This window comes from Phasianus colchicus, chromosome 14 (assembly GCF_987193195.1).
Source record: "Phasianus colchicus chromosome 14, bPhaCol1.hap1.1, whole genome shotgun sequence".
Lineage (NCBI taxonomy): Eukaryota > Metazoa > Chordata > Aves > Galliformes > Phasianidae > Phasianus > Phasianus colchicus.
In genome coordinates, this window is record NC_143449.1 from 12,434,575 (window position 1) to 12,461,672 (window position 27,098).

Genomic DNA, 27,098 nt, shown 5'->3' on the forward strand with positions numbered 1-27,098 from the left:
TGATGAATATTAGTACAATCTGATTACAGTGGGTTAAATTCTAAGATTAAATTTCTGAGATTATAACGAAAATTCATCTTTGCAAAGCTGTAGCCAAAACATGTAACACTATAAAAGGACCATAAAATGAATCACAAAGTTTATTTTTTTTATTAAAAGGATGTTAAATGAAACATTAATTTTCAGACTTTTTTTTAATATAAACTCAGTAAATGGAAGAATAATCAAAAAGCATATAAGAACAGGAACTTCCTTGCCATATTTTGCTTCTAAGAAAGGTGAAATAATAAAAGTAAAAATGTTGAAAAACAAACACTAATTTAATAGTCTGAAGATGTCACACTGTATTAAAAGATAAACATTTTTCATTACAATCCAATTGTCTGAGTTGTAAATGAATCCATTAGAGTAACTTTCGGGTTCCATTTTTAAGTATTTCCATATTTCAATGAGGAAAAAAGCACTCCTTCTTAGCATGTTTTTCAACATCTATATTTATAATTATGGTGTTTTTTGCATACATTACTCTGCAGAAAGGTTACTGTTTTGGCCTGTTGTCATCTATATGTCTTGGCACTTCAGTTACTTGATGTGATGTTATAATGCAGCAGGTTCACATTCTCCTTTAGTTGTATAAAAATGTTGATTTGAATAGCACTCACTGTATAGATTAATCACATTCCATCATTGCATTGTTACATCTGACTTGTTGACATTTTCACACTTGCAAGGGCATGCAGCAAAACTTTTGAAGATTGACGGCTATTTTGCCCCTCATTCAGTATGTAATTTGTTTCTGAGTTCACACTAAAGCTCTTTTAAATTGTTGCTGCTGATGACTACTCTGCAGTAGGAGGTAAACTCTGATCATATTTATGTAGCTTAATCAGAAGTCACCAACTGATTGCAGTAACCTGTAAGACACATGGACAGTATGCAAATGTTGCATGTGTTCACCACCTCCAGGAATCAGCACTTCTTGTCTCAGTTACGCAGAGCTTAATATGGTAATAATACGGCAAAGCTACACTGAAAAACAGAAAGATACTTGACAGGTACAAAGAAAACAAGGAAATATTTTAGAAGTTAAATAAAGCTTCTAAATGTGACCTCTTCCACTCTTTATGTGGGATTAGACGTTCTGATTACTTATATGCCATTTGAAAATATAAAAGCTCTATTGGGATGAGGCTAAAAAGGTGAAACGTTAACTGAAAAAATGACAGTGTTCTTTGTTGGTGATTTATTTTAGCTTCAGTTAATGTGTTTTCTTAAGCTTTTGGATAGTGACATCTTCATTCTAAATTGCAAAGTTTCAGACATGCAGCTATATTATTAAAAATTTCTTTTGAAAGAATTAGACTATCATTACCAGGTAAAAAGGAGAACATTACTGACTTTGTGAGGAATTATGTCTTCCAGGATTTTAATCTGAATTAAACTCTGGTCTGATTTAAAAGAATAAATTGTCTGTGAAGTCTACCGTTTCCTTGGTGATATTTTTTATTCTTGTGTCATAATGCAAGTAGAAGAAACATGGATAACATTTGAAACTTTCATAAGATTACTTTCTAATGGTGCAATATATTAAGATCACACAAAAATTGAATGATGCTAAATGAATGGAGTAGAGAGCATGCAATTATGACTAAAGTGGGATTAAATAAGTAAAGGTTAAGTGCAAGGATGACATGAGAGAGCACGGAGAAAAAAGGAAAGGAAAAAATTCACTATTTCTTTTCATAACTCATGTACATAGGTGCTATAAGTCAGCTTTTTTTTTTTTTTAATAAAGATATATATGTATAAGCTTTGTGCAATATAATGCTATGAAGTTGCACAAAGAATCAACTGTGTGCGTTATCAATGCTAAAAATTACTAATAAGTAATCACATATGGATGAAACCTAGAAATATTGTGGTAAATGAGAGGTTGCAGTATATTTGCTTGAGAAAATAATACTCCAGCTTCAGTGAGGTCCAGGCACCTCTGAGGGATTGATATGCACTTTCTCGCACATATATATACTTATATATATATACACATGCATACATATACACCTGAGGAAATGCAAATGGAAATATTCTAGACAAAGCTGAGGAATCTGACATAAACATGCACAGATTTGACTTTTTTTTTCTTCAGACAACTGCTTTCAGTAATCGGAATTTGTAAGAGAATTAAAGTACAGTCGCTACATTGTACAAAATCCATAAGGCAACTAATTAGATGAAGAACAGAACAAATTCTTGCACGGTAACAAATGCGATTCTATAGCTTCTTCTTATACCTTGCACCTGTTAAAAATGAATTTAAAAGGTGCAAATCTAAAAATATCCTAGATAGTAATAAGGGAAAATGAAATCATGAATTTTGATTGGGACACATTTTGTTACATAAAAAACTGATGTGAGAGGAGCGATAGAGAGCTTTGAAAACAGTCTGATCTAAAAACCAGCAGCATGTTTAAAGAAAGTCCTCATTTCAATATTCATACTGACTAATAACAGTGAAAGAAAACTCTCTTTAAAAGAAGCTCTTGGGTTTACTTTTGAGACCTCTCACTACTCTGTGTACACCCCTTTGTACGCCCCTTTGTATCCTGAGAAATTTCCAGACGAGGAAATATTGAAAGCCCTTTTATATTCTAAGGCAGTGTATAGCTGGTTTTGTTTGTTTAAGACAGTTTGCCAGGTTAGTGTCACTCTTTTGTAACTGAAGAGTAATTATGATCAGAGCCAACTCTTTAAGTGTCCGTATGTAGAATCACTCTTCATGAGACAGATGATTTTCTCTCATGCTGACATTATTTTATGATGATGTGTTACAATTTCAATCAGAAAAGGTCAGAGCTGGCATTAAAAGAGCAGTGATTTATTATTCAGAGAAAGATTGCTTTGCAATCCATAAAGCATTCTGTACTACCATTAAGACAAAAACTACAGTCAGAAAATAGTAACACTACACTCCAAGGGTATTTAAGTGCTGCCCCAGCATGCAGTATAGTAATCATCCCACTTATTTAGCAATTTGAAAGATACAGTTCTTTCACTATTTCTTCTCTCCTAATTAAAGACATATAACAATTACTTCATTAATTACTGTCATAACCAATGTCCCATTTTGAATTTTTTTCCTATACCCGCTAGTAATTTCAATGTTAAAAATATTTTTTTCTTACAGCAGAATACAGTCAGAGACAATTAGCTAAATATATATGGCCATTACTCTGCAAATATGATCGAGTACATCCCTACTTTTTTTAATTTAACATGGATGCTATAAAAATCAGAGTAGATAAACCCTGATAAATCAATCTTTTACAGAAGAATAGCTCAATCAAAATTCTAAGAAACACTCAGTCTTGAAACATATACACTTAATCAAGTCTCTAATTTTGGATCAAATCCTGTTAAGCTGTGTAGCTATCCACAAAGTTGGGATGGTCAAGAACTGAAGTGCAGTCACAGTGACTAAAACAGCACTAGTTGATGAGGTTCCTCATCACTCTCTAACAAGGAAAGAGTATTTGGAGACAGTGGGCTGTTGGCACGTGTGAAAACTCGAGGTCATTACCTACACAGAACATTAATTGCTTTTGGAAGAGCTCTTACATTATGAAGTGAAATGAGAAGAATAAAAAGTTTTTAATTGTTAGGACTTATGCCTAATTTGTCCACAGCTGAACATTTACTTGGACTTTGCATTCATTACAGTGTGGAAACTGTTTGCTAACACTAAAGCAGCTGAAAACATGCACATGGCCTTGATTCTTGCATAGAGCTACAGAATACTCTTTTCAAATATAAGCTAGAAGAATAACATGAAATGGTAGTATCATAAAATACTGCTAGTATAGATTAAAGTCATTTGATTACCTTCATCTCATCCCCCCATAGCACCTACTAAATAAATATAAAGGATAGATTACTAATGTTAATCATATTCTACCAATGTGATAAATGTTTCATTAAAATGGTATTTTACTGAATAATTCTTGTTCAGTTGTAAAAAGTAGTTTCCCACTCAAAAAGTGTACCATAAAAATAACTTTTATTCCTGTATATAAACTATTAAAAAAAAACATTTTACTGTATTAAAAACATGAAAAATGATCATAGGTCAAGGCACAACAGGTATTACCTGAACAAACTAATAAGCATCTTTTTTTCAGTCAGAAAGTACATGTGGAACAAAATTGGGAACAGAATAGTTATGTGCCAATCTAAATTGTAAGATCATTGTCTTCTCTTTATGGATAAATTTATTCTTCTCTTTTTGGATAAATTTATTCTTAAAAAAAATACAATCAACCACTGTTGTCTCCTTTCTTTAAAAGGAATAAACACTTTTGATGAACACTGAATACTGAGGAGAAACAATCAAATTCAGGAAGTTGTAATGCAAGGAGGATTTTGCTCAGTCTGCAATCAGAAGCTATACTATTAGGGAAACCAACAGTGGTGTAAGGAAAGGTATGAATACAATAAATGAGTGCTTTAAATAATGTGTGACCTAATATACTGCTTTAAAATATTAACATTTAAAATCATGAAGATTACTCTTACACTCAAAATGCAAGAACATTTCAGCAAATTCCACTGTAATGATAGCTGCTTCAGGATTGCTGATCCTGACAACTTTACTCAATTGGCTGTAAATCTGGAGAAAATGTACCCCAAAAAACAGCTGGTAACATAATGGAAAATCCACAAAATTTTTGAAAGACACTAAAATAAATGCTAAAAGCTTCCTTTTATGATTAAGATATGTATGCCAAAATATATATTACTCATTATATGTTGTAAAGAGAAGGTAAGTAGGTTATGAATTCACATATTACATCACAACATAGTATTTATAGTTAAGCTGCCTTATTTCTTGCATGGTAACTTCAAAATCCATCCAGTTTTATAGATATGCCCAAAGCAGAAAGATCAGAGAAAAAGAAAATGTCTTCCAGATTTAGGAAATAAAAGCATCTAAAAGTTGTACTTGCTAAACTATGTGTATTCACATCCAAAGGTATTTATAAATGTTGGAGTGATAAAGACAAAATAGTCATCTAATCATCAGAATGTATAAAGCACAACACAAACCTTTTCAACAGCTGTTCTTTTACTGTAGATGTAATCAGTTAAAATATTTGAGTTTGTTTCCTCTGCCTGAACTACCTGCAAGGTTTTTTTGTTTGTTTGTTTGTTTGTTTGTTTTGATTTGATTTTTACCATTATAGTTATGTTTATCAAAAAGTAGAAAGAGATTTAACAGGCTGTTTCTGAGGCCAAGAAGATCTGGGCACCTAGAATTGCTATTAACCTACCTGTTCTCATTGTTCCAATTGAAATTAGGCTCAAACCAAAATGGATTTGGGGGATGTATTTGGAAAATCATATTTATGAGAACTTAAGCCTGCTTCATCAAACTAAGGACTCATTTCTTTTCTTGTGCTCTTTATGACTAACACACACTGGCCAAAATATCTATAAGGCATAATTTGATATGACTTTAGGGCACCACTGTTATCTATACACCTATCTCCAAGAAGGAATTCTTTAAAAAATAATTCCATCATACCTTTTTGATGTCTGCTACCTTCTAGATGATCTGTTTTTAAACAAATATTGAAGAAATATTTCAACTTGCTGTTCCTTGTTTGTATTGAAGTTTTGATAGATTCTGAAATGTTGATTTCAGATTCCAGAACTACTTCACATTAAGTCCCTTGGCACTTCAATCTTGCTAACTAATTAGTTTTTGTAATTTGTCAGTCTGTTGTGGAATCAGAAACCTTAGTAACCAAGCTGTTTTTGTCTGCCCTATTAATTATCTGAGAATGTATCAATTCATGGTTATTTATTCCAAGGTTATCTTCTTTGACCTGCTAACAGCATATCCTCCAGTTGAATCAGTGAAGGAATCTAATGACTACTGTATAAGAAAGTCCAAAATTTCTATCATTATTGGCAGCATTTGCTTCAGTTGATATGTGCAAATGTAATGTCTGCTGTAATGAAACAGATCATAGTAGAATACCTGTCTCTATAACATTAACAGTCTCTGCATTTATTTAAATCTGTATATGGAATTTAGAGGAGAACAAAACACTGACTTAAGGATTGAAGAAAACACTGACTTAAGGATTGTTTTTTGACAATCTTTCCCAAAACTCTTTTCTCATTCTGGCTTCTGCTGTACTGTTCTAAAATTTCCACATTGAAGTGCCATTGTTTCTCTTAATTCATCTTTTTAAAAAGCAAATGTTCTTTGATCTCTCTTTTCAATTCACTATGTATCTTAAACACTATTGTAACTATATCTCAAATGATTATTTTTTTTTTTAAACTAAGGTGAATTGATGCAAAAGAATACCAACAAAAACAAAAATAAAAACTGTTTGAGACAGATATTTCTGCAAACAAATACGAATACATTCTGGAATCTCATTCAGTGACACTTGAACTCCGACTATAATATCTAGAAGATTATTCATACTATGTTGTTGCACAAGTCTTAGTAATAGTTGTTACATCATTGCCAAAAATGTTTACATTGGAAACCCCACTGGAAGGAAATGCATCAATGTCATGCCATGATACAAATAGGGAAAAAGCATGGAGTAAGATATCTCTCTGTGTATCATACCATTTCGTTTTCAGATGTTCAATAAATACATTTTAGGTACCCTCATAAATATAAAGGAAACATGAAAGAATACAATTTGAATTGAATTATCTTGTTGTTGCTGTTGTTGTTTTAATGGTTTGTTAACAAAAAGGAAAACCAATCTCCCAAAATGCCAAAGCTCAGAATCTTTTTTAAAGCCTCATTTTAACTGGATTATTAATTATCTGTTTCAGAACATAGCTTTGCTTTAAATGTTTATTAAAGACTCTTTGAAAAGCAGAAACCCTTCTCCTCAGTCTAGTGTTCTGCTTCAGTCTGTACAATAATACATCTTTGTTATTTCTCAAACCATTTGTCTTTGCATTTGTATTCAACATACACTAAGGCTATTTTTCTTGTTTTTTTTTATTATTATTATTTTTATTTTTTTATTTTTTTTTATTGAACAACACATTCATTCTTCCTGTTATGCAGTCCCAAGTATCATATTTGAACTTACTAAGCAAGCCCTTCACAGTAAACATAAAAAATTCACTATATCTCAGTAAGGTCACGGCAGTGAACTGTGTTCAAATCCTAAACAGATCCGATGCCTTGCAGAGCAATTCTTATGTGTTTTTGTTGTTGTTGTTGTTGCAGTTGCTTTAGTTTTGTATATAAAATGGTACAGAATAGATGACAACAAGGTTACTAAAATTTATGCAGTTCACTTCCATATGTTGCTCAATTTCAATATTGTCAGAATAATCAAACTAGCTACTTTCAACCTCAAAAATACTTAGAGGAGTATAGGCTTTACCTGAAAAGCTGATAAAAACAATCATTTTGAAGACAAATTTTATTTTGCTCTTAAGATATGCAATAGCAGCATGTTCTCTATTACTACTTTTATTTCAGAATTCCAGCACATTACAAATAGAGCTCCATGACTGCTGTCTGCACATATTTTCACCTGAAAACATCACTCTCCAGAATAAAAGCATGAACTGTCTCCACAGTAATTCCCAGTAATGTGAAAACAAAGCTTATTCCACACATCTGATAAAACATTTGTAAAGAGGGATCTTTCTGTTTTCCATCATAATCTCAAACTTCCTGCCTGCTGACCCTGCTTTGCATTTTCTTCTTTGCCCCTACACCTTAGGAACTTCAGCAAGTTTTCAGCTGAGTTGTTTTCACTAACACAATCCCAGTTTTAAAATTATAAAAAACAAATTTCTATGTGACAGAAAAAACAGAGATGAAAGTTACAGAGTTTGAGAAAACTAGATTGCTGATATGTTTGATGTTACAAACTTAAAGGCCTCCAGCATTCTGTAACATGCTCGCACACAGCCTCTATGAAAAAATAGGATGGATACATTCATAGAACATTTATAACAGAAAACAAGTATAAAGACATAGAGCCTTTGCTAGAAGCAAAAACCTGATGTGGATTACCTTTGACTTTTCTTCCACTTCATTGGCAATACATGATAAAATAGAGTTCTGACAGGAAAATAGAAGGAATTAACAAAGCAGTAACTGAAGACATGTTCCAACTTTAGATCCCCAATTATAGCCCAGATTGCTTAAAGCTAGGAAATGTGCAAACATCTACTACAAATGAAGATGAGAAATCTAATGAAAAAGACAACATGACATGAGAAAACCGGAAGAGCAGAAGCAGCTAATTAAACCTATATTTCTACAACTGTATTACAGAGGAATTATTGAGAGAAGCAAAAGTTCGTGATAAACTTGTGGCTCTCCTATGCTAGTAGAATATCTAAAATTAAACAGCCTGCAAAACACAAGTAACATGTAGGGCTGTGGGTGTTGAGCAGCTAGCATTGCATTTTTTTTCTCAATTGTAAACAACTATACCATCCAGAAATTGCCATGGGCAAGTTTGCCTTTTTGCAACAGAATTTTGATAAGAAGTTGAGTAGTGTGTTTTAAGGGAAAAAAAGTCAGCTTAAAAATTAACGGAGCACATAAGAAATGGTATATTTGCATGTTTTTTTCTTTCATGTTGTTTTCTAAAGATGAACCATCGTTATTAATAACAACCAAGTAGACAAACAACTACAATAGCAATGTCTTAAAGAAATCTTTTGAAAAATATATTGTGGTGGTGGAGTAAAGAAACAAAGAAAAATAGAGTTGAATTGTCATAACTTGAGTGAGGAAGAAGTTCTAATGCTAATTGCCTAGGTATAAAGGGGGTATCATGGAGTCAAGAGTTATAGAAAGGATACTGTGTCCTGAGAAACATTGAAAATAGCAATTAATTGCAGCAGGATAGCTTAGAAGAGTTGCAAACATCCAAACATCCAAGCTTTGGTACCAAATAAATAAATAAAAAAATAAAGCAACTGAAAAAAGAAAAGAAATATTTTATCCTTTTAAATTTGTCAATTACCTTCTAAGTGTGTTACTTACTTTTACAAATACAATCTCTTAAACTCAAAGTATAATTAAAATTGTACAATAGAGAAAAAACAAACATAAAAGAGATAGATACTGTGAGAGAATGCCATCAGGTTTCGGGGGCAAAATGAAAAGAGAAAAGGCTGAAATGATAAAGACATGATACTTCTGGAAATGCAACAAAGTAAATTTACGGAAAAAATCAAGGGAAGTGGTCATTTTAAAAATTATCATCATTTAAAAAAGTAATTACTCAGTAATCTCCCACAACAAGTGTATTTAACAGGAAGCATTCAATTCAATAACTATGAAGGCTCATTTTAGAATGAAAAGAATCTCCACAACCACGTTGTAAATAAAAAATCCACTCCTGACCTACAGTTTTTGAATAATGACGTCTGTACAGCACAATGAACTTTGCAGCACCTTTGCTGTACAAAAGGAACAGCTCTCACCTCTGTATGCCCTACTGGCATAACGTTACTGTAATCCAGGAAAAGATAGTCAGTGGCTGAATTAAGATGTTGCAATGTCACCCCAAATATTTTAGGAGTCCCAAGTAACCTGAAATCCTACTTTTTCAATTTGTGATTTTTGTTGTGTGCATTTACTTGCTCCCGCTCCATATTTTTGTAAATATGGATGGAACAGAAAATTTTCTAGATGCATGATGCAGACTTCCCGTTAACTGTTTGAAAATTTACCATGAAGTGAAAGAAAAGTTATTAAAAAAAAAATTGAAAAAAAATATCTCTAAGCTTAGAGATGTAGCACTATTAATTGATCTCTTGGAAGGAATTCTTTATATACATGATTTTCTGCAAGTTGCTGAGGTACTTTTAAATAAGTCTATAATATGCTCTCCTTTTCAGCATTCCCTCTATTGTAATTTAAACAAGCTGACAATGTAATCATATTAATAATTACACAACTCTACTGAAATCAGATTTTCTTATCAGAACAGCTTTGTGTAGTCAATAAAACTGATAAACCCCTATAATCTAAGCTTTTCTATTTTCTGTATACCTGCTTTCCTACAATTACAGACAACTATTTTTTTGTGAAGAAATTTCACTGTAACAAGATATTTTTCAGCTGGAATTAAAATCCATACTTGAATTCCAGGCTTCACTGAGTTGGCAGATATGACCTTCTTATTTTCTTTCTTCCAAATTAAGTATTTCTCTATTTGGTGAAACAGAAGACTGAACAGAATAGGAAAATCACCTCCTCTGTTATTCATTGTTTAGCAACTCACTGAACTTTAAAAAACATCATGTATTAATGCCCCCTCTGCCCCTCCCCTTCCCCAAGCCCCAGACCATAACCCGTTCACATTTACGATGTAGATTTTGCTCCTAAAATATCATTAAGTCTTCTGCAAATCTTCTTTGCTTCAAATACTAATTTCCTCCTGTAGAGATTTAGAGTTTGCACAGAAAAATGCTACAAGAAATCTTGGAATAGCTTGAAACACTATTTTTTATATCTACAATACAATTGGCTACAGCAAATAAGTACTTTAAAAGACAATTTTGGAAAAATCCTGTATCTCAGTGTAGTTAAAATGTATTAAATCATACAGGGGTATTTTCTTGCAGGCCATTTAAACACATCACTGGCTTCTCTAATTTTGAAGAACAGAACATTTGTTAATATCAGAACCTACAATTAGTGAACCATTTACTGCCTACAGTTATTAATTTTCTGAAATAAAATAAATCCCAGGTCTCACTTTGCTATATGAAACGTAAGAACTCCTAAGAAAAAAAAAAAATCATAGAATCATAGAATATCCCGAGTTGAAAGGGGCAAATAAGGATAATTGAATCCAACTCCTGGCTCCACACAGGAGCACTCCAAAATCATACTATATGTCTGATAGCATTGTTCAGACACTTCTTGAGCTACATCAGACTTGGTGCCATGACCATTTGGGTCACCTGGGGAAATTGTTCCAGTACCCAATCACCTTCTCAGTGAAAAACCTATATCCAATATCCAACCTGAACCTCCTCGGCTACAGCTTCATGCCATTTCCTTGGATCCTATCACTGGTCACCAAGAGAGATCAGTTCCTCCTCTTCCCAACATGAGAAAGCTGTAGGCCACAATTAGGTCTCCTCTCATTCTCCTCTTCTCTAGGCTGAACGAATATTAGCCAAGGTCAGTAGTATCCTGGGCTGCACTAAAAAGAGCATGACCAGCAGGTCGAGGGAGGTTATCCTCCTCCTCTATTCAGCACTGGTGAGGCCACATTTAGACTACCATGTCTAGTTCTGGGCAACCCAGATCAAAAAATACAGGGATCTCCTAGGAGGAGCCCAGTGGAGGGCCAGAAAGATGATCAAGGGCCTGGAGAATCTCCCATGTAAGGAAAGGGTCTGTTCAGCCTGGTGCAAAGAAGACCAAGAGGGGATCTCACAAATGTTTATAAATAACTAAAGGGAGGTAGGAGGCAGATGGATGAGGCCAGGCTCTTCTCGGTGTTGTGTAGCAATAAGACAAGGAGTAATGATCTAAAACTTGTGCATAGGAAGTTCCATAGTAATATATGGAAGAACTGTATGTGTTTGATGCACCACAGGATACAGTTGGCCTTCATGGCTGCCTCGGCTTGACTTGCAGTCAAACCAAAACTCCCAAATCTCTTTCCGTGGTGCTACTCTCCAGCCTTTCATCCCTAGTCTGTATGTACAGCCAGAGCTGCCCTCTCCCAGGTGCACAATCTGGGACTTGCTCTTGTTAAACTTCAGACGACTGGTCATTACCCAGCTTTCTAATTTGTCTAGATCTCCCTGCAAGGCCTCTCCATCCTTGACAGAGTCAATTTAGTATCGTCTCAATTTAGTATCATCAGCAAATTTGCTCAAAACACCTAGTCCTACATCCAAATAATTTATGAAAACATTAAAGAGAATTGGCCCCAAAATGGAGCCCTGAGGAATCTTGATAGCCTCATGTAACCCCATTTAGTAAAACTCTTTGGACACAATCCACCTGCCAGTTGCTCACAGATCACATTTTGTTTTTGTCTAGCCACATGCTGGAAATATCATTCAGAAGGATACTGTGAGAAACAGTATTTAAAGCACTACTGAAATCCAAAAATTAACAGCGCACAAAACAGAGCAAGTTATTGATTTTTAATGCAGAGAAAAATAAATAATTGCAAAACTTAACAAAAAAAAAAAAAAAAAAAAAAAGACACAATTGGAAATCCATAAAAACATTCAAAACTAATAGTCATTTTTCAATGTTACTAATTTATAAGCAGTATATTTCCACATTGGCATAAAAGAAAAAAAACCACACAAACAAGTAAACAAAAAGATTTTGAATTAATAATTTAGACATTTCAAGACATTGTCTAGCAAATATAAGTTTAATGATTTAAATTACTTACCTTTTCCTGAAAACTTTTTCCAATTCTTTTGACAATGAATTGCTATCACCATCAGTGTCAAAATTTCTACAGAGAAAGCCTTACTAAGCAAAAACAATGAAATCACTGAAATCAATGAATTTCTCAAAACTGAAATAAGTATACCTCCTAATCTGAATTATTATATCTTATTTTTATATGAGCAGTTGTTTCAGTTGCTTTAAATGATCCTTTTCTCTGTTTCAAATCACTTTGTTTTTTACCACTGAACACAGATACTCCATAATCTGTCAAGTACTTTTTATTTATATCTTCCAGTATCACAAAATAGGCCTCAAAGCAATCTCCATATTCTTGAGCCATATCTCAAATTTCTCAAAGATAATCTCAAATTTCTTAATATAACTCTGATTTTAATGTCATTTGTAAATATATACTTAATATCATTGATACTAAGCATTCCAGTTTTATAAATTCAACAATCCATAGATGCCACCTTCAGAATTCTTCCTACCCTAACTGTACACTCTGTTTGGCTGATCACTGTCCTTGAGCATCCACACACTCTGAACACAAAAGAGAAGATTAAGTCACTTTCCAGAACTGAAAGAGCAGGAATGACATTTTCAAATGTCTGAAGTACATTTTTACAGCAGAAAATCTGCTTTTTATTTTACCAGTGTATTGCATCTGAAATTTCCATGTGGCACTTTCACAGTACATAGTAAGTGATAATTTAAAAGAATGTATAAGAACTCATTAGAGTTTCCAACAGTATACATTAGGGTTTCCTGTACTCACTTACATTAAAGTAATTAAAATAAACTTTCCCTTTTTTTCTACACCTTCAATCTGAACAGGAACCACAAGTGAGGCTCTATAAAATACTGAGGAAATAATGAAAGCCTCATAGTTATTAAAACATGTTTATCCTGAAGTCACAGCAAAAAGGAGGCAATAATGTTCAAAACCTTAAAATGAGAAGAGACAAGAGGAATTACTGTGTAAGGTCTCTATGAATAGAATTGGAATAAAGACAACTTATTAGCATACAGAGTGAAGACCAGTAATGCCATTAATGCAACCTCTCCCAGATGCAGCATTGTATTTAAACAACATTCTCATTATAGCTTTTTGTATTCAAAACAATTTCACGTCAGTTGAGATGGGAAATTTCCTGTCAAGTCAAATTTGATGTAAATCTCTCTCTCTCTTATTAAAGCGACAATAAAGACAAAACTTACTTCTAGTATTTTTCTTGTACTTCCCAAAATTTCTATACGAAAATATACAGGTTAACTTTCCACCAGCCTTAAAATGAGGCAACTCAATTTTTCTGATACAGTTGTTTTAAAAATAAAAATACCACTAATGTAAGGTTAAAATTTTCCAAAGTTCTTAAGCAGACTTCTGAAATTCAATACTCCAGGTCTGCACAGAACTTTAAGTGGACCAAAGTCTTAACTTCTCTGGAAGCACACAGTGAAAATATTCAAAACAATGTGCTGAAAGTACACAGATTGAAGAACGTAACAGAATATTTTAGCTGTATTCCTGCACAACATATCATCAAGGAACTAAGAAAATGAAACTACATTTAAGTTTTCACTAAGTTATAAACAAGGAAAATTAAATCCAAAACAAAATATAAAATATTAAGCTATAGTAGAAATCTATTATCACCTTCAGGGAAAACGTGCCTCTTAAGATTTCGGACCAAAAGGAAATTCCCTGAAAGAAGCAGAAAAAAAGAAGGTATGAAAGTCTTTCATAACTACAAGTTTTGTCATTTAATAATAAACATCTGATTTTATTTTTTGAAAATACATGCCTGATAGATTAAATAAGGTTATCTTTGGGGAAATCAATATATAAGGCATGTACATTTGGATAATATAGAATTATTACCAATATGGCTTGATAAACATCATAAAAATATAAAAAAATATATAAAGTCTCTCTTTGGGTTTGCTTCTCTGTTAGAATCTTATTAGACCTAATTGAATGCATAGCAGGAACAGGCAGTACATTTTTAAAAAAACCTAGTGCATGGTACTTACAGAGCTGGTGCACAAAACCAGCTATGGGAGCAAAGGTAGAGCATTAAATCAGAATGTGTGGTCCTCTGTTCATTTTGATGAACCACCTCTACATAATGCTGCTATCCAAATTCCAGATATTCCTATTTGCCATTCAAATGTGATAGTCATTATAAAATCTTGTAACAGGCAGGTAAGCACTGTGTGTTTGTGCTTGAAAAATAATTCAAGGCAAGGATTTACCTTAAAAAATGATTTAATAGTGTTTTGGGTAAAATACTTCAAAGTGTATCAAAGCTCCTATTTGTTCAGATAATTAATGATTTTGACAGTGTGTGAATCTAAAGGTTGGTGTTCGTTGTTCAATTCACCCTTCCAAAATAATTGAGAACAAGCCAGAATCGTAGGGTAGAATTTTTGATGTAAACAATGCAGAGATATTCAGCAACATGTACAGTTTTTGCCATTTTAGATAAATAGCCCGAGACCTTTGACATATTAGATAGTCATGGAAATAAAAGTAAACATTCAGATAAGACAAAGAATAAAACTGACAACATGAGCAGCCAAAATCAAACCTGGGATTGATATTCCTGGTTTGCATAGAGAAAGATACAGCACAGAAAGAGACAGATACTTCATTGCTCTTTTATTTGTTGTTTTCAACAGCTGATTCTGTTGTCAGTCAGTAACTCCCTATTGCGGTATTCATGAATGAGAAAAGTCGTAGAGCTGGAAGGGACCTTGAAAGGTCATCTGGCCCTTTCCCTGTAGATTAGCTTTAACTAGGTTACAGATGTTTGTCTAACCTTTTCCTAAAAGTTGCCAGGAATGGTTAGGAAACTACACAGTGGTGCTTCAGAATCTTTACCATGAATTTCTTCCTAGATGATCTGAATTTCTTACTGCAATTAAACCCCATTACTATTTATCTGTGCAGGAAAAATATGATGATTATGAAAAAAAAATACTCAATGCAATGTTTTGCATTTGAAGACAATTATTACATTCCTTCATTTTTGAGTGTTATGTGCAGCTGTGAGCTCCCATTACGAAAGAGAGAGTCCAGCAACTGCCCACAAAGGTGATTAAAGGACTATGTGTAAAACAAGATCAGCTAAGAGAGCTGGGACAATTCACTCTCAAGGAGAAAAGCTCAGATGAATATTGCCAATATGCATAATCACCTGATGTTAAGGCATCAGAGCCAGACTCCCTTGAATGGTGATTGGGCAAGAGATGATGGGCACACACAGGAAATTGCACTCAAACATAAGAAAAAGGTTGCTTCATTTTTAAAATTTCTGCTATGAGAATGTTCAAACACAGCCACAGGCTGTCGAGAAAACTTGTGCTGTTGCCAACTTTGGGGGTACACAAAACCCACCTAGAACAACCTGCTGTATGAGTAGGGGCAGTAATAGAGCTTGAGAAGTCCTCTAGTATTCAACTATTTTTATTTTCTTTTCTTAGTTCTTAGCTGGTTGATCGTTTTTATTAGCCTCTGAAATTGTCGCTCTCATTTCACAGAAGAATGCATTATGAGTATTTTTATTAATAATAAAATTTTTATCAGCACCAATTTTGGCTGAGTATAGTCAAAGATATTGCAATTAAAGATAACCATGAAATTGTTACTTTTTTGATGATCAGTAATATCTATAATTAATGTTCTGTTCAGATATTAGGTATGACCCAGGCTCAAAACAAACCAACAAAAACAACAACAAAAAAAAACCAACAAACCGAGCCCAAACAAAAAAAATTCTAGCCAGCTGAAAAGCATGAATTTAACTTCCTTTATTAAGTAGTTTCTTGTTAATTTTGCTTAATGTTTTATATTCCTTTATGCACACCTAATTTTACTGCCAGTTAGAATTGTTGCAATTAATTATTTAATGCAATATTCTTAGTTACCTTTTAAAATGCATTTAAATAAAAAGTGAAGAAAAACTTTCAGTACCCACCACATAAACAATAACTTTTACAATGACCACTGAAGTTTAAGCAACACACTTTAGATTAATTAAAAGTATAAACTAAATCAGTATTTCACTCTACTGACAGGCACTACTGTGCCCAGGCAGCAGGCCAGGGGAAGCCGATGTTGCTCTGTGCTCAGTGTGGCTTGTTCAAGGTCCACAGTACAAGAGATGGACCAAACTTAAGTGCCAGGGAGCGGATTTGGTGCAGAGGAAAGGTAAGACTAAGGGTATTCATTACAGTTGTTTACTCCAAGATGAGAATGGCCTTCTACATAAAATAGAATAAGCCAGAAGAATCTACTGACAGTAAGCCAAAGAACATAGAATCTTAGAGAAGGCAGAAAGGAGATTACTCTGACATGCACAGCGCAACTCAAGAGGCGATAGCAACCATCACCTCTTGAGCAGTGGATGGCTGGGCTGCAAGCAATGGAAGATATGAGCAGCAGAGCCATGGCTTCGAGTGCTCATATACAATATCTGCTTCTGGAGTTTCAGAGCTTGTCCAAAGAAGGTCCGAGTAACAGGACTTTTCTTCTTCATGTTTATAAATATAAATTGACCGTGCATATATTTATTTAAAATTAAACTTAATATTTAGTTCTGGTTTGATGAGACTGAAATGAGGGACCCCCTACAGGTCACCCTGATCTGTTTTTCAGCTACATGATGCTACTTAGTTATTTCTGGAATATTGAAGTCTGTGCTGTATTTGAGATTTCTCTCTGAATCTGTCATTTTATAGCTCTCTTCCTGTTTTGAAGCATTTGCATAGATATTAATGCATATCTTATATTCTTTCTAAGATACATTCTTCCATATCATATCTCACCAGGGCCATTGTATTTAAATATAGCACAATCTTTTTCTTTTAAAAGACTTAAAAATATTTTTGCATACTTCTTTAAAACTTCTCCTCCCATATTCCTTTATTCCTGACAAAATGAGTGAAAATCATAATTTCAGGTCTTTTTACTTTGCTTTTCAAGTATAATGCATCATTTAGAAAGGAAATATAATTCTAAAACTTGCTGTTGAGGATCATAAAACAGAGAAATAACATGTAGTTCCTTTGCAAGGTTTTTATCTTAACAGCATTACTAACTGTGACATTTATCCTGCTTAACCTCACCAAACGTACCCTAGGGAAATGTCAACAGAGTCTTATGGTTTTAATACAAATGAATTATCAAAGAGTTTGAATAATGTAATCATCTTAATGTATTCAGATTTTATAATGAACATCTGTTATGGGGATACAGAATGAAAGTGACTGGTTAATGTAACAATTAAATAAACAATTAAATGAAAAAATTAATAAAATTGATTTTACAATTTAACTATTTAGAGTAATAACAGAAAGTAACTGTCATTGAATTATTCCTCATTTTCATTATTCTTGGTATATAAAATTTTTTTTTGATGCAATTCATATATGCTTTATAGATGCTTGTTATGGGTATAATCCTGTTTACAAAGACAGCTTGTTCCCTGGATAGAAATCTTCTCCCTTGAGTGATGCATATTTGTGTTCTCAAAGTTCCTGCCAAATCCCTTATTTTACATGCCTATGCCAATAATCCTTTTGCAGTGTATTTTCTGTCAACTCCGTTTATTAAGAGGGTTGTTTTCAAACATCCTGCTAGCATACATTACAATAATTCCCATGAGACTATATTCTCTAATTATCAAGATGGTCTAACAAATGCTTCTGATATTTACTTCTATCATATTTTCTTCTGGCATTATGCTTTTTAACTTAAATATAAATTGTGAAAATTTACGTGAATGATACATAGCTTTACAGAAAAAACTCTTTTAAACCATATTTTACTCATAAGGAAACAATGAATATTTTCTTTTTTTTTTTTATTGGAGGATATCATACTATCATTTACAATTCAGAAAATAAATATTCTTAGTTCTCTCAGAGTTTCTGAGTGACATTTCATTCAATTTCCATGCTCTGAGCCTTGTTCATACACTGTAAGCAGTTTGTTCATTTGCTCCTGAAATGCAGAAATTTGAATATACTTTAGGTGCATTTGTCAGCATGTCATCACACATCCCAATAGATAGGACATTTTAAGTTCTGAGTATGCAAATCTGGTAGATTGAAATTATACTCTCAGACACCCCTTGCTAGGCTGATTCAAGCCTTGATTCATCTGCTTTTGTCTGATGCTGTGTGCTAGACAGCTACCATTTCCTATTCACAATTTGTTAGACACTGGCAATGCAAATACATTTAGAGTAATATTACAATGAAAGCGAAAGTTATCACATGATTAAAGTTCTTAATTACTTCTAGAGTAACTATAGAATTACAGTACCAGAAGTTTTCAAAAGTTTTTTTTTTTTTATGGCTTTGCTCAGAATTACAGCTGCAGTTAAACATAGGGTATTTCCTAATGCTACAGGAAAAAAATATCAGCAGAATTATTACATCTGAATTTTGAAGGAAAATGGGTTTGTGGTTGAAAGATTTTCATACTATGCTCAGGTCCTTCTTTGAGTTCAGGATTCATTGCTTGCAGTCAGAATTCATATTTTACAACCAGTGCTTGAGTAATCACCCATCTCTTTATTTAGCAAGAATGAGTCTGTCAACATACTTTCTACCTAGAATCTAGAAATGATGGGATTTTCTCTTTCTATATAAACAATTGGTAGTCAAAACACAGCAGATACAGTAGGTGGGTTCAAATCTGATTTAAATTTATATTTCTACTTATTCCAGAGAGTATTTTATCGCAACCTAAGACTCTTTCTATTGAAAATACAACACGAGAAAGTGAAGATTCAAGAAATCATGACTAGGCAGAGTGAGTATGATAATTATCACTGGAGAAGGCACTTGGAAGTGAGGAATCCTGGCTCTACTGCTTGCTCACCCTTTAATAGCCAAGGGAATAACTGTGTCTCATACATGTCAACTCTGAAACACAGGCACACAGGCAAGTTTTCTCACAGGCAAAATCAGTCACTTCAGTCAAGAGACAATGTAAAAGTTACTGCTGTCAAAATCACAAGAACATATGCATAATTTTCACTCTTGCATTCTCATTCATCTTTACTAAGAAGCACGTTGTGCAACCAAAACACATTCCTGTGACTCTGAATTCAAGTTATTCAGTTGACACTTTACTGTACTTGATTACTATTCAGTGAACTAGTATTGAGGATACTTTCACCTGTCTGGCTGGCACACAGTTTTCTTTCACTTTACTGCATGGTCATCTCCTTCTCTGCCTGCCCCACCGTTAGGTTGCAACCCTATCAGACTGAATAATTGAAACCCTTTCAACCTAAACAGTGCTTTCCCTAAGGGAAACTTCATTGGAAGGGAAGTACCCCTAAGGGAAACTTTATTTATTTTGTTCTAATATTTGCTTACCTTCCCATTTAAACATGACTTTTCATAAAGAAATTCTCAGCTGTAAAGCACAGTATTTCTAACAAATTTCCCTAATATCCAAAGGATGCACATAATCTGTACTGTTTGAGAGATGAACATTATTATTTTTGCTATATTCCCTTCTTTGATCTTAGTTAATTTTACATGGTCAGTTCTAAGCATAAATTAATAACTATTATTTCCTATGTCCTCCAGCATTAGCAGTCAGAAGTAAATGATTGCTCAATTTTTTTCCCCCATGCATTATTTTTCACTTCCCAAAGATCTCACTTACTATGTATCCTGGAGTTTCATTTTGCATGCCAGAAACTAAGATTCCTTCCTCAAAAAAACTATTTTTCCAAATCTTGCTACTGCAGGGCTCCTTAAGTTACCCATTTTCATTTATATTACTATATTTATGAATCAGCACATTAGATTTCAGTAACACATAGAAAATCACAAGTGGTATCACCCATTTAGCTTTCACAGTCTGTTTCTGTTTACATCTTCTCTTTCCATGCAACTACTTTAATACATTAAGTGCCCATTTTTCTTCTAATCTAATTTCTTTCTCAAATAGTAAACTTCTGAGTAAGGTGCAAGTTTTACTGCCCTTGGAATGCTGCTCCCCTCCATCTTCCCTTCTTCCTCAGAACCAGTCTTGAAGTCATTAAGGCCTTAAAATAGACTGCTATACAGAAAAGATTTTTTTTTGCTGAAGATGAAAATTTGGCCTGCTAAGTTCTGTACTTTGCTTTTCCTTTCTAAAGGCAAAGGAGAAATGGATCTCCAAGATTTTGACAACTAAATCCATTAAAGATGAATTAAATTATTTTAATGCTTGAAAATTAAAAAGAATCCAATATTTTAGGTAATATTTAAAATAATAACTTGGTGATAATATTCAGTATAATGGATTATAAGATATATATTGAATAATGGCATAAAATTTAATAAGTCTATCTGCAATAATGAGTCTGTAACTTTAATTGACATTCAAATCTTGTTTAAACATTAGCCTGTTGAACTGTAAGTCTCTCTATTTAATTGAGTTTAATGCTAAAATAGAAAAGATATTTTAATTTTAGATGTGACCACTAAAAAAACCTAAATTAAAGTTATAAGATCTGAAATCTCAGGGAATTTAGAACCATGATTTTCCTTAACCCAGTAAAAGAAATGATAAGGACTGTATTAACTAGAAATGATTTTTGCTATTGTAATTTCCACATTTTCTACCACAATAGTTTTATTTTTTTCTCTCCTTTCTTGAAAACAGAGCTGAATTTACTATCCAAAATCATGTAAGAAGTTGATATGAATTCTCAAAAATATTACAGAGAAGTAATTTGCTTTAGAGCTGCCAAGGCCAAGAAAGAGAACAAGCTTGAGTGCAGACTTTTCATCATTCTCTCAATAAGAGCTAATAATGAAGATAGAGAGAAGAAATAGGTTTATTTTTCTAAAGAGTTTGCCTTATAAATATATATATTTTTAAAGTCATTTTAGAGTTAGGCAAAATTCAGTATTTTTAACAAATCTTTCATATAAAAGTATTTGCCACTCTCTAAACTATTCAGCATAATAAAAAGACACATGCTTTTGGGTTGTATGCATGCTTTTCCTCCCAAATAAAGTATCTTAGAAAAGCACTCTAGAGAATCAGAATATGCATAAATCACTACTATTCAATAAATGGTCTGGAAAATGTTTTTTAAAATAGAGTACAATTTTTGTACAGTCTCAGAAAAAAGAAGGTAAAACATTTGGCAAACCTTTTTCCTCTCTTATTGCGAATAAAGCTGTTTCATTATTATATAATAAGTCACTAAAAGTTCTATGGACATATATATTATTTTGTTAAAAGCAACATCTAAGAAGGGCATGTATTTTTCTGTGTTCGTCACAGAAAGTTTTATTTCATACCAAGACCTTCTCTTCTCAATCTCTCTCTTGTTTGGTTTTTTTTTGTTGTTGTTGTTTTTTGTTTGTTTGTTTGTTTGTTTTAAAGTATTTTCTAGAATACATGTGAAACATTACAGAAATGTGCCTTACAGTGAAATTGCTCTGTTCCCCATTTACACCCTATTTGATGACCTTCCCTGGTATACTTCAAAATGCAATTAGTCATAGCAACAGTTCTGGATGCAGAATGGCAGTCTCTGTTTGGTTTTGAAAGTTTTTGTTTATTTGTTATCTTCATCTCCTAAAAAAAAAACCAAACTAAAGCATATTTGTTCACAAGTAGGTAATTCTACTCAGTTATTCTGTTTACCAAAGTCATTGTACAGCAGTTTGTCTCCTGACTTCTGATATACTTTTCTTAAAACTAGAAAGGTTAAAACAATAATTAGCCTTTGGGTTCTGTTTTCTTCCTTTTAAAATGGGAATCTGTCAGAAAGACCTAATGTAACTGTTAGATTTGGCACTTTGGAGATTTATAACTGACTCGTGTGAAACTCAGACACTTCACTCATCAACAGCTCATTCTTACTGGGAAAATTTACTAGTATTAGAGTATTTCAACTATCCCATAAAACTGGAAAATATTGTAAAGGATTACTGTGTTTTTCTGCATGCAGTGCCTTCCAGAAATACAAATAAGGAAAGCCAACCAATCGACTGACCAAGCAACTACAAAAGAGAAATCTCCCAAATTCAGTAAGTCTGTGGCTATCTCTATAAGCAGATCAGAAGATCGAGGAAAACCCTTCCATGTAATACTGAAGTCTGTCTTGCTAAAGAATTAATCATAGATCCTATGAAGAAATTAATCTGTGATACGCACACCCACAAAACTGTACACTTCAGAGCCTACTTTTTAGAAGAAAACACTGAAGAGCATTTTTCTGATCATTACTAAAATGAAAGCAAATTAAATGCGCATATTTATTAGATTAGAATATGTAATTAATAATTCCCATTCACAGCACCAAATGTTCCTTTGTTCCTGAAACTCAAAGTTTGTGAGTCCAGAAAAAAAAATTCCTTCTCAATTGCTGATGAGCAGATCATTAGAAGCAAACTAAGCTTGAAATTAGATTATATACTTTTACAAGAGGCTGTATACCTAAAGGATGCTAAACTAATTACAGGGGGAAAAATGAGGTAGGCTTTAATTTGTTGAAACACAGGATGAGGCAAACTTTAAGAGAGTAAGCTTGAAATGAGAGCCTTTTGTAGTACAAAAACATGATGAGACAGCCTTTCATAGCATTTAAAGCTTCTCCACACTGTATTGTCATTGCTTCCAAAGAGCCCATCATATATGATAATTTTAACACAGTTTTGAATAAGCACCTCAAACAGATCAAAACAAACTTTGAAGTTGCTTTGTAGTCTGTAAATATATTTAGAAATTACTTTGTATAATAAACAATAGCACTCTAAGCACTTCAAAAGGAAATGTGTTTGTTATATCGCCTAATGAAAGAAATGTTATTTACTGAGAATAGATTACAACAGAGTGGATAGAAACATTTATGTAAACAGGAAAATACAGGAATGACTTTGTAAAGCATACTTGTACTACAACATCCATATTGATTACACTTACTGCTGGATTTTCCATTTCACTGCTTTCAGTTCTCTCAATATACTGAAAAAAATGTTTGAATTGTCTCAGCCCAGGGAATATGGGACTTTGAAAATAAGTAAGTATTAGACTGCACAAATCCAATAATTTAGGAAAAAACTCACACCAAATATTCTTGATGGTGTTATTCACTATAGTCACAAAAGCTGCACTTTGCAGTTAAATGTATGGGCACAAGTTGGCAGTAAAATGTATCATGTTGCATACAGAACAACAGATGAACATCTCACAGGTATTGCACATAAGGAAGGCAAAGCCAAGGAGGACACCAAGAGAGTTAGCACCAAATTAAAATTGTACATATGCTAACCTTATAATCTTTATCACATCTATACAGGGAGGTTTCATTCATTTTAAATCATATAGATCCCAAAACAATAATCCAAAAGGCAGACTTAACTGAGTTCCCTCAGAAGCTCAATACTCAGATTATTTTCTCTAAATCTCTAAGGCCATTAGCAGAAAATTGATAAAATGAGAAATATTGCTGAACAACAACAAAAAAATGTTAACGCAAAGCTGTAATTTCATTTATAGATTTAAAAAATATTTTATGCTTTTAATAGCACCAAGACTAACTGAGTCATACTTCATTAAACAACTTTGATTCAAATAGTTGACCACTTTTCATTCACTTAATGGAAAACATTCTTCTCTTCTGTGAAAACTACTTTTTTTTTATAGTACCTTTTTTCTACCTTTTATAGTTCAACAATATGTATGTAAACAATCCAAAGTTATCACTTCTACTTTTGTCATTTTGGATAATGGCGGATGTTGTCGGATATTCCATCAATCACATTTACAAGTCAAAATCTACAATTACAGTAGATTACATTCATCAAAGAATAATCACATATTCTCAGTTTGTTGTGTACACACACAGAAAATAAATATTCCAAACTAATGAAAACAAAATCAAAATAAACACCTCCTCCAAGTTCTTGCAAAATCCTTCCAGTGTAAAACAAATATCTACCAGCATCAGCACCAAAAACTTCAAGTTAGTTCATTTAGCATAACTTATTTAGTAGTCATTTGTGAAACATGTTGTTCTTTGTACGCACGTCCATGTCCCCAGAGGATATAAAACTATACAACAGGTTTTCTGCTATACTCAAATATTTTTTGTCTTTTAGTAGGTGTCACTTTGTCTAGTATTTTCTCTGATTTTCTCTCCCACCGCAGACAAGAGATGATGGCAAATAACTGTTTCTATAGGCTTGCAAGGTTGGAAGTGGCTGCTGAAGCTGGCCTGTGCCCAGTGAATGTAAAACAGGTAGTTTAAGGATTAAGTACATAAACAACTGAAGAAAAATCTCCTATTATCATCAGTGGAGGACTCTATGTGCCCAAAAATTTCAGTTTTTTGCTCTCTGCTCAACACTGTTTCCTCTGCTCAACATCTTTGGTCTCATTTGTTTTAAATTTCTCCTGTGAAACAGGGACACCCACGTTGTCTATTTAAGAAGCTTATTGTTAGAAAAATAAAAAAATTAGTTTTATCTAATTTATAAGAAGGTTCATTTCTTTCCTAATATTTTCTCTATCTTCTAATCATGAAAACAAACACACAAACGTCTTATTTTAAAAATAAAATTTCTTGGTCAAATATGGATCAACAAAACGCTTATTTGTTCCTTCTGTACCATAGCCTTAGTAATTAAGAGTTGGACATCATTTAATTAGCTTGTCATGTCCAAATACAAGTTCTTACATATGTTTTTTTTTCTTCAAAGGAACTGTATGAAAATTTTAATACGTCTTTCCACAGGCTGAACTTTCCTATTGAAAACAAATGACTTTATTCTTTTTGGAAACATGAATCTTCTCCTAAATCCCATGCCATATAAATAATACCTCCTGGACACAGACAGCTCAAACATGAAAAGCCTAAGCCTTAATCCTCATCCCCAGACAATGCAAGCAACTTCAGAAAGCAAATGTACCATGTGTATGAGAAAGGCTGGTTCTGCACTGAAGTCAGCAATACACAATTATCATTGAATATTACTGCTGCTGCCATACTAGTTTTACCTTGATTTTACAAAATGATAATTGCATTCTCCAACAATGGTGTCTTTTTAACAGAAATACAAGTTATTCACAAATATAAATTACCTTTAAGATGCTGAACTAAGCTGAGAAAGTGTTATCTTTACATTCTTCCACATTTATTTATTACTTGGACTTGGGCACAAATGAATGCATACACACAAACTTTTAATGTGACCTAGCACTTTTTGAAGAGAAATGTGCTGCATACATTTTCAGCAAGAGCTGAACTTTCAAGTGATTTTAGCAGCTGAAAGTCTTTATTAAAACCCCATTAATGAAAGTAGCAACAATTCCTGACTAACACCACACTGGAAATGAAGAATATTACTGTCTAGATGTGAATTAATCATGTGCAGGGATTTTAGAAATGCTTAATGCAGTTTTTGTTTGTTTGAGTTTTTTTTTTTGTTTTTGTTTTTGTTTTTGTTCTTGGCATTCCCGTGCTTCATTCCATTCTCCAGTAAGACAATGAATAATTTTACTGAAAGAGTAATTACAGATCCATAATTTTAGCTCTTTCATTTCTTTCAATTAGAGAAAATACCAAGGGCAGAAAATACAGGCAAGCCCCAATTGCTGCTTAGAGTAGGTGAGAACTATATTAACTTATTTGAAACTCTAAATCTCACCACCTACATCACACTCATCAGCTGCCTAATTAGATTATATGTTTGGTAGATGTCAAACATATTTCCATTTCTCCATATGTGTAAGGTCTTTCTTTCTTTCGGGACCATAAACAAAATGAACAAGCATCCATTCAGCAGTTCTCATGTTCCTACTTTCCTAAAAAATAAATTCTAAAAAGCTGATCCAAACACCAGCTTTCGAGAGCTGCTTCACACACTGCAGGATTAGCTGCACAAATGTCTAGCTCTGTCTCTACCTATGCACCCTGTTTCCCTTCAAGAAGAAATGCACACATTAGGGTGTACTCCCACATCTCCTGTTTATCATGTTCTTTGTAAATCACTCAGCCAATTTTTACCTTAATAGCAATCTGGACTCAAACAAAGTAATTTTCAGAATACAATACAATAGCATTTTAATGGAATGGTAACAACCAATTTCAGAAATGTGTTACCATGAATTCACAGAGTTTTGGATCTTCTAACTTTGTCTTGTCTACTTGTAGCTGAAGTATTTTCTGACTATGTGCTTGTTAATGCATGATTTCTAAACTGTAATTTTTTTTTCCTATATTAAAGATTACTAAGATTGTGTGACCCTATGTGGTAATAAAACATGATCTAGCACTTTCTTTAAAATGATTTGTTAGATAGACCAAAGTGAATGCAGTTACTAGCAAAAATAATTGCTTTTCTTTTTTTTTCCAAATCTTTAACAGAGCTTTTTAAGTTTCAGAGCAATGGCAGCCCTACTCTTATGTTTTAACTTTCCATATTGTAGAACATAAAATAACAGGAAGATAACATTTCAAAAGATTTTTTCTTATGGTGATTTCTTACTATAATGTATGTGGCAACTCTAGAGCGTCTAGAATAAAAATGAGATGCTACTTTTGTAAAATCTTTCTGTACAGGCTTACATGTAGTATAATATATATATATTTAAAAAGTAGAAAGTAATGTTTCT

General features: G+C 33.1%; 1 protein-coding gene across 1 annotated transcript in view; it reads right to left on the reverse strand.

The window, feature by feature from the left end:
• Positions 1-344: 344 nt before the first annotated feature.
• Positions 345-27,098, reverse strand: part of LOC149916020 (Friend virus susceptibility protein 1-like) — a 39,464-nt gene continuing 12,710 nt past the window's right edge. Inside the window, exons 2-4 of the mRNA XM_090150277.1 lie at positions 14,109-14,156; positions 12,447-12,512; positions 345-1,029 (exon numbers count right to left, since the gene is read on the reverse strand). Coding sequence (XP_090006403.1) covers positions 12,504-12,512; positions 14,109-14,156 — 57 coding nt within the window. The 3' untranslated portion in view covers positions 345-1,029; positions 12,447-12,503. The remainder of the gene's footprint in view (positions 1,030-12,446; positions 12,513-14,108; positions 14,157-27,098) is intronic.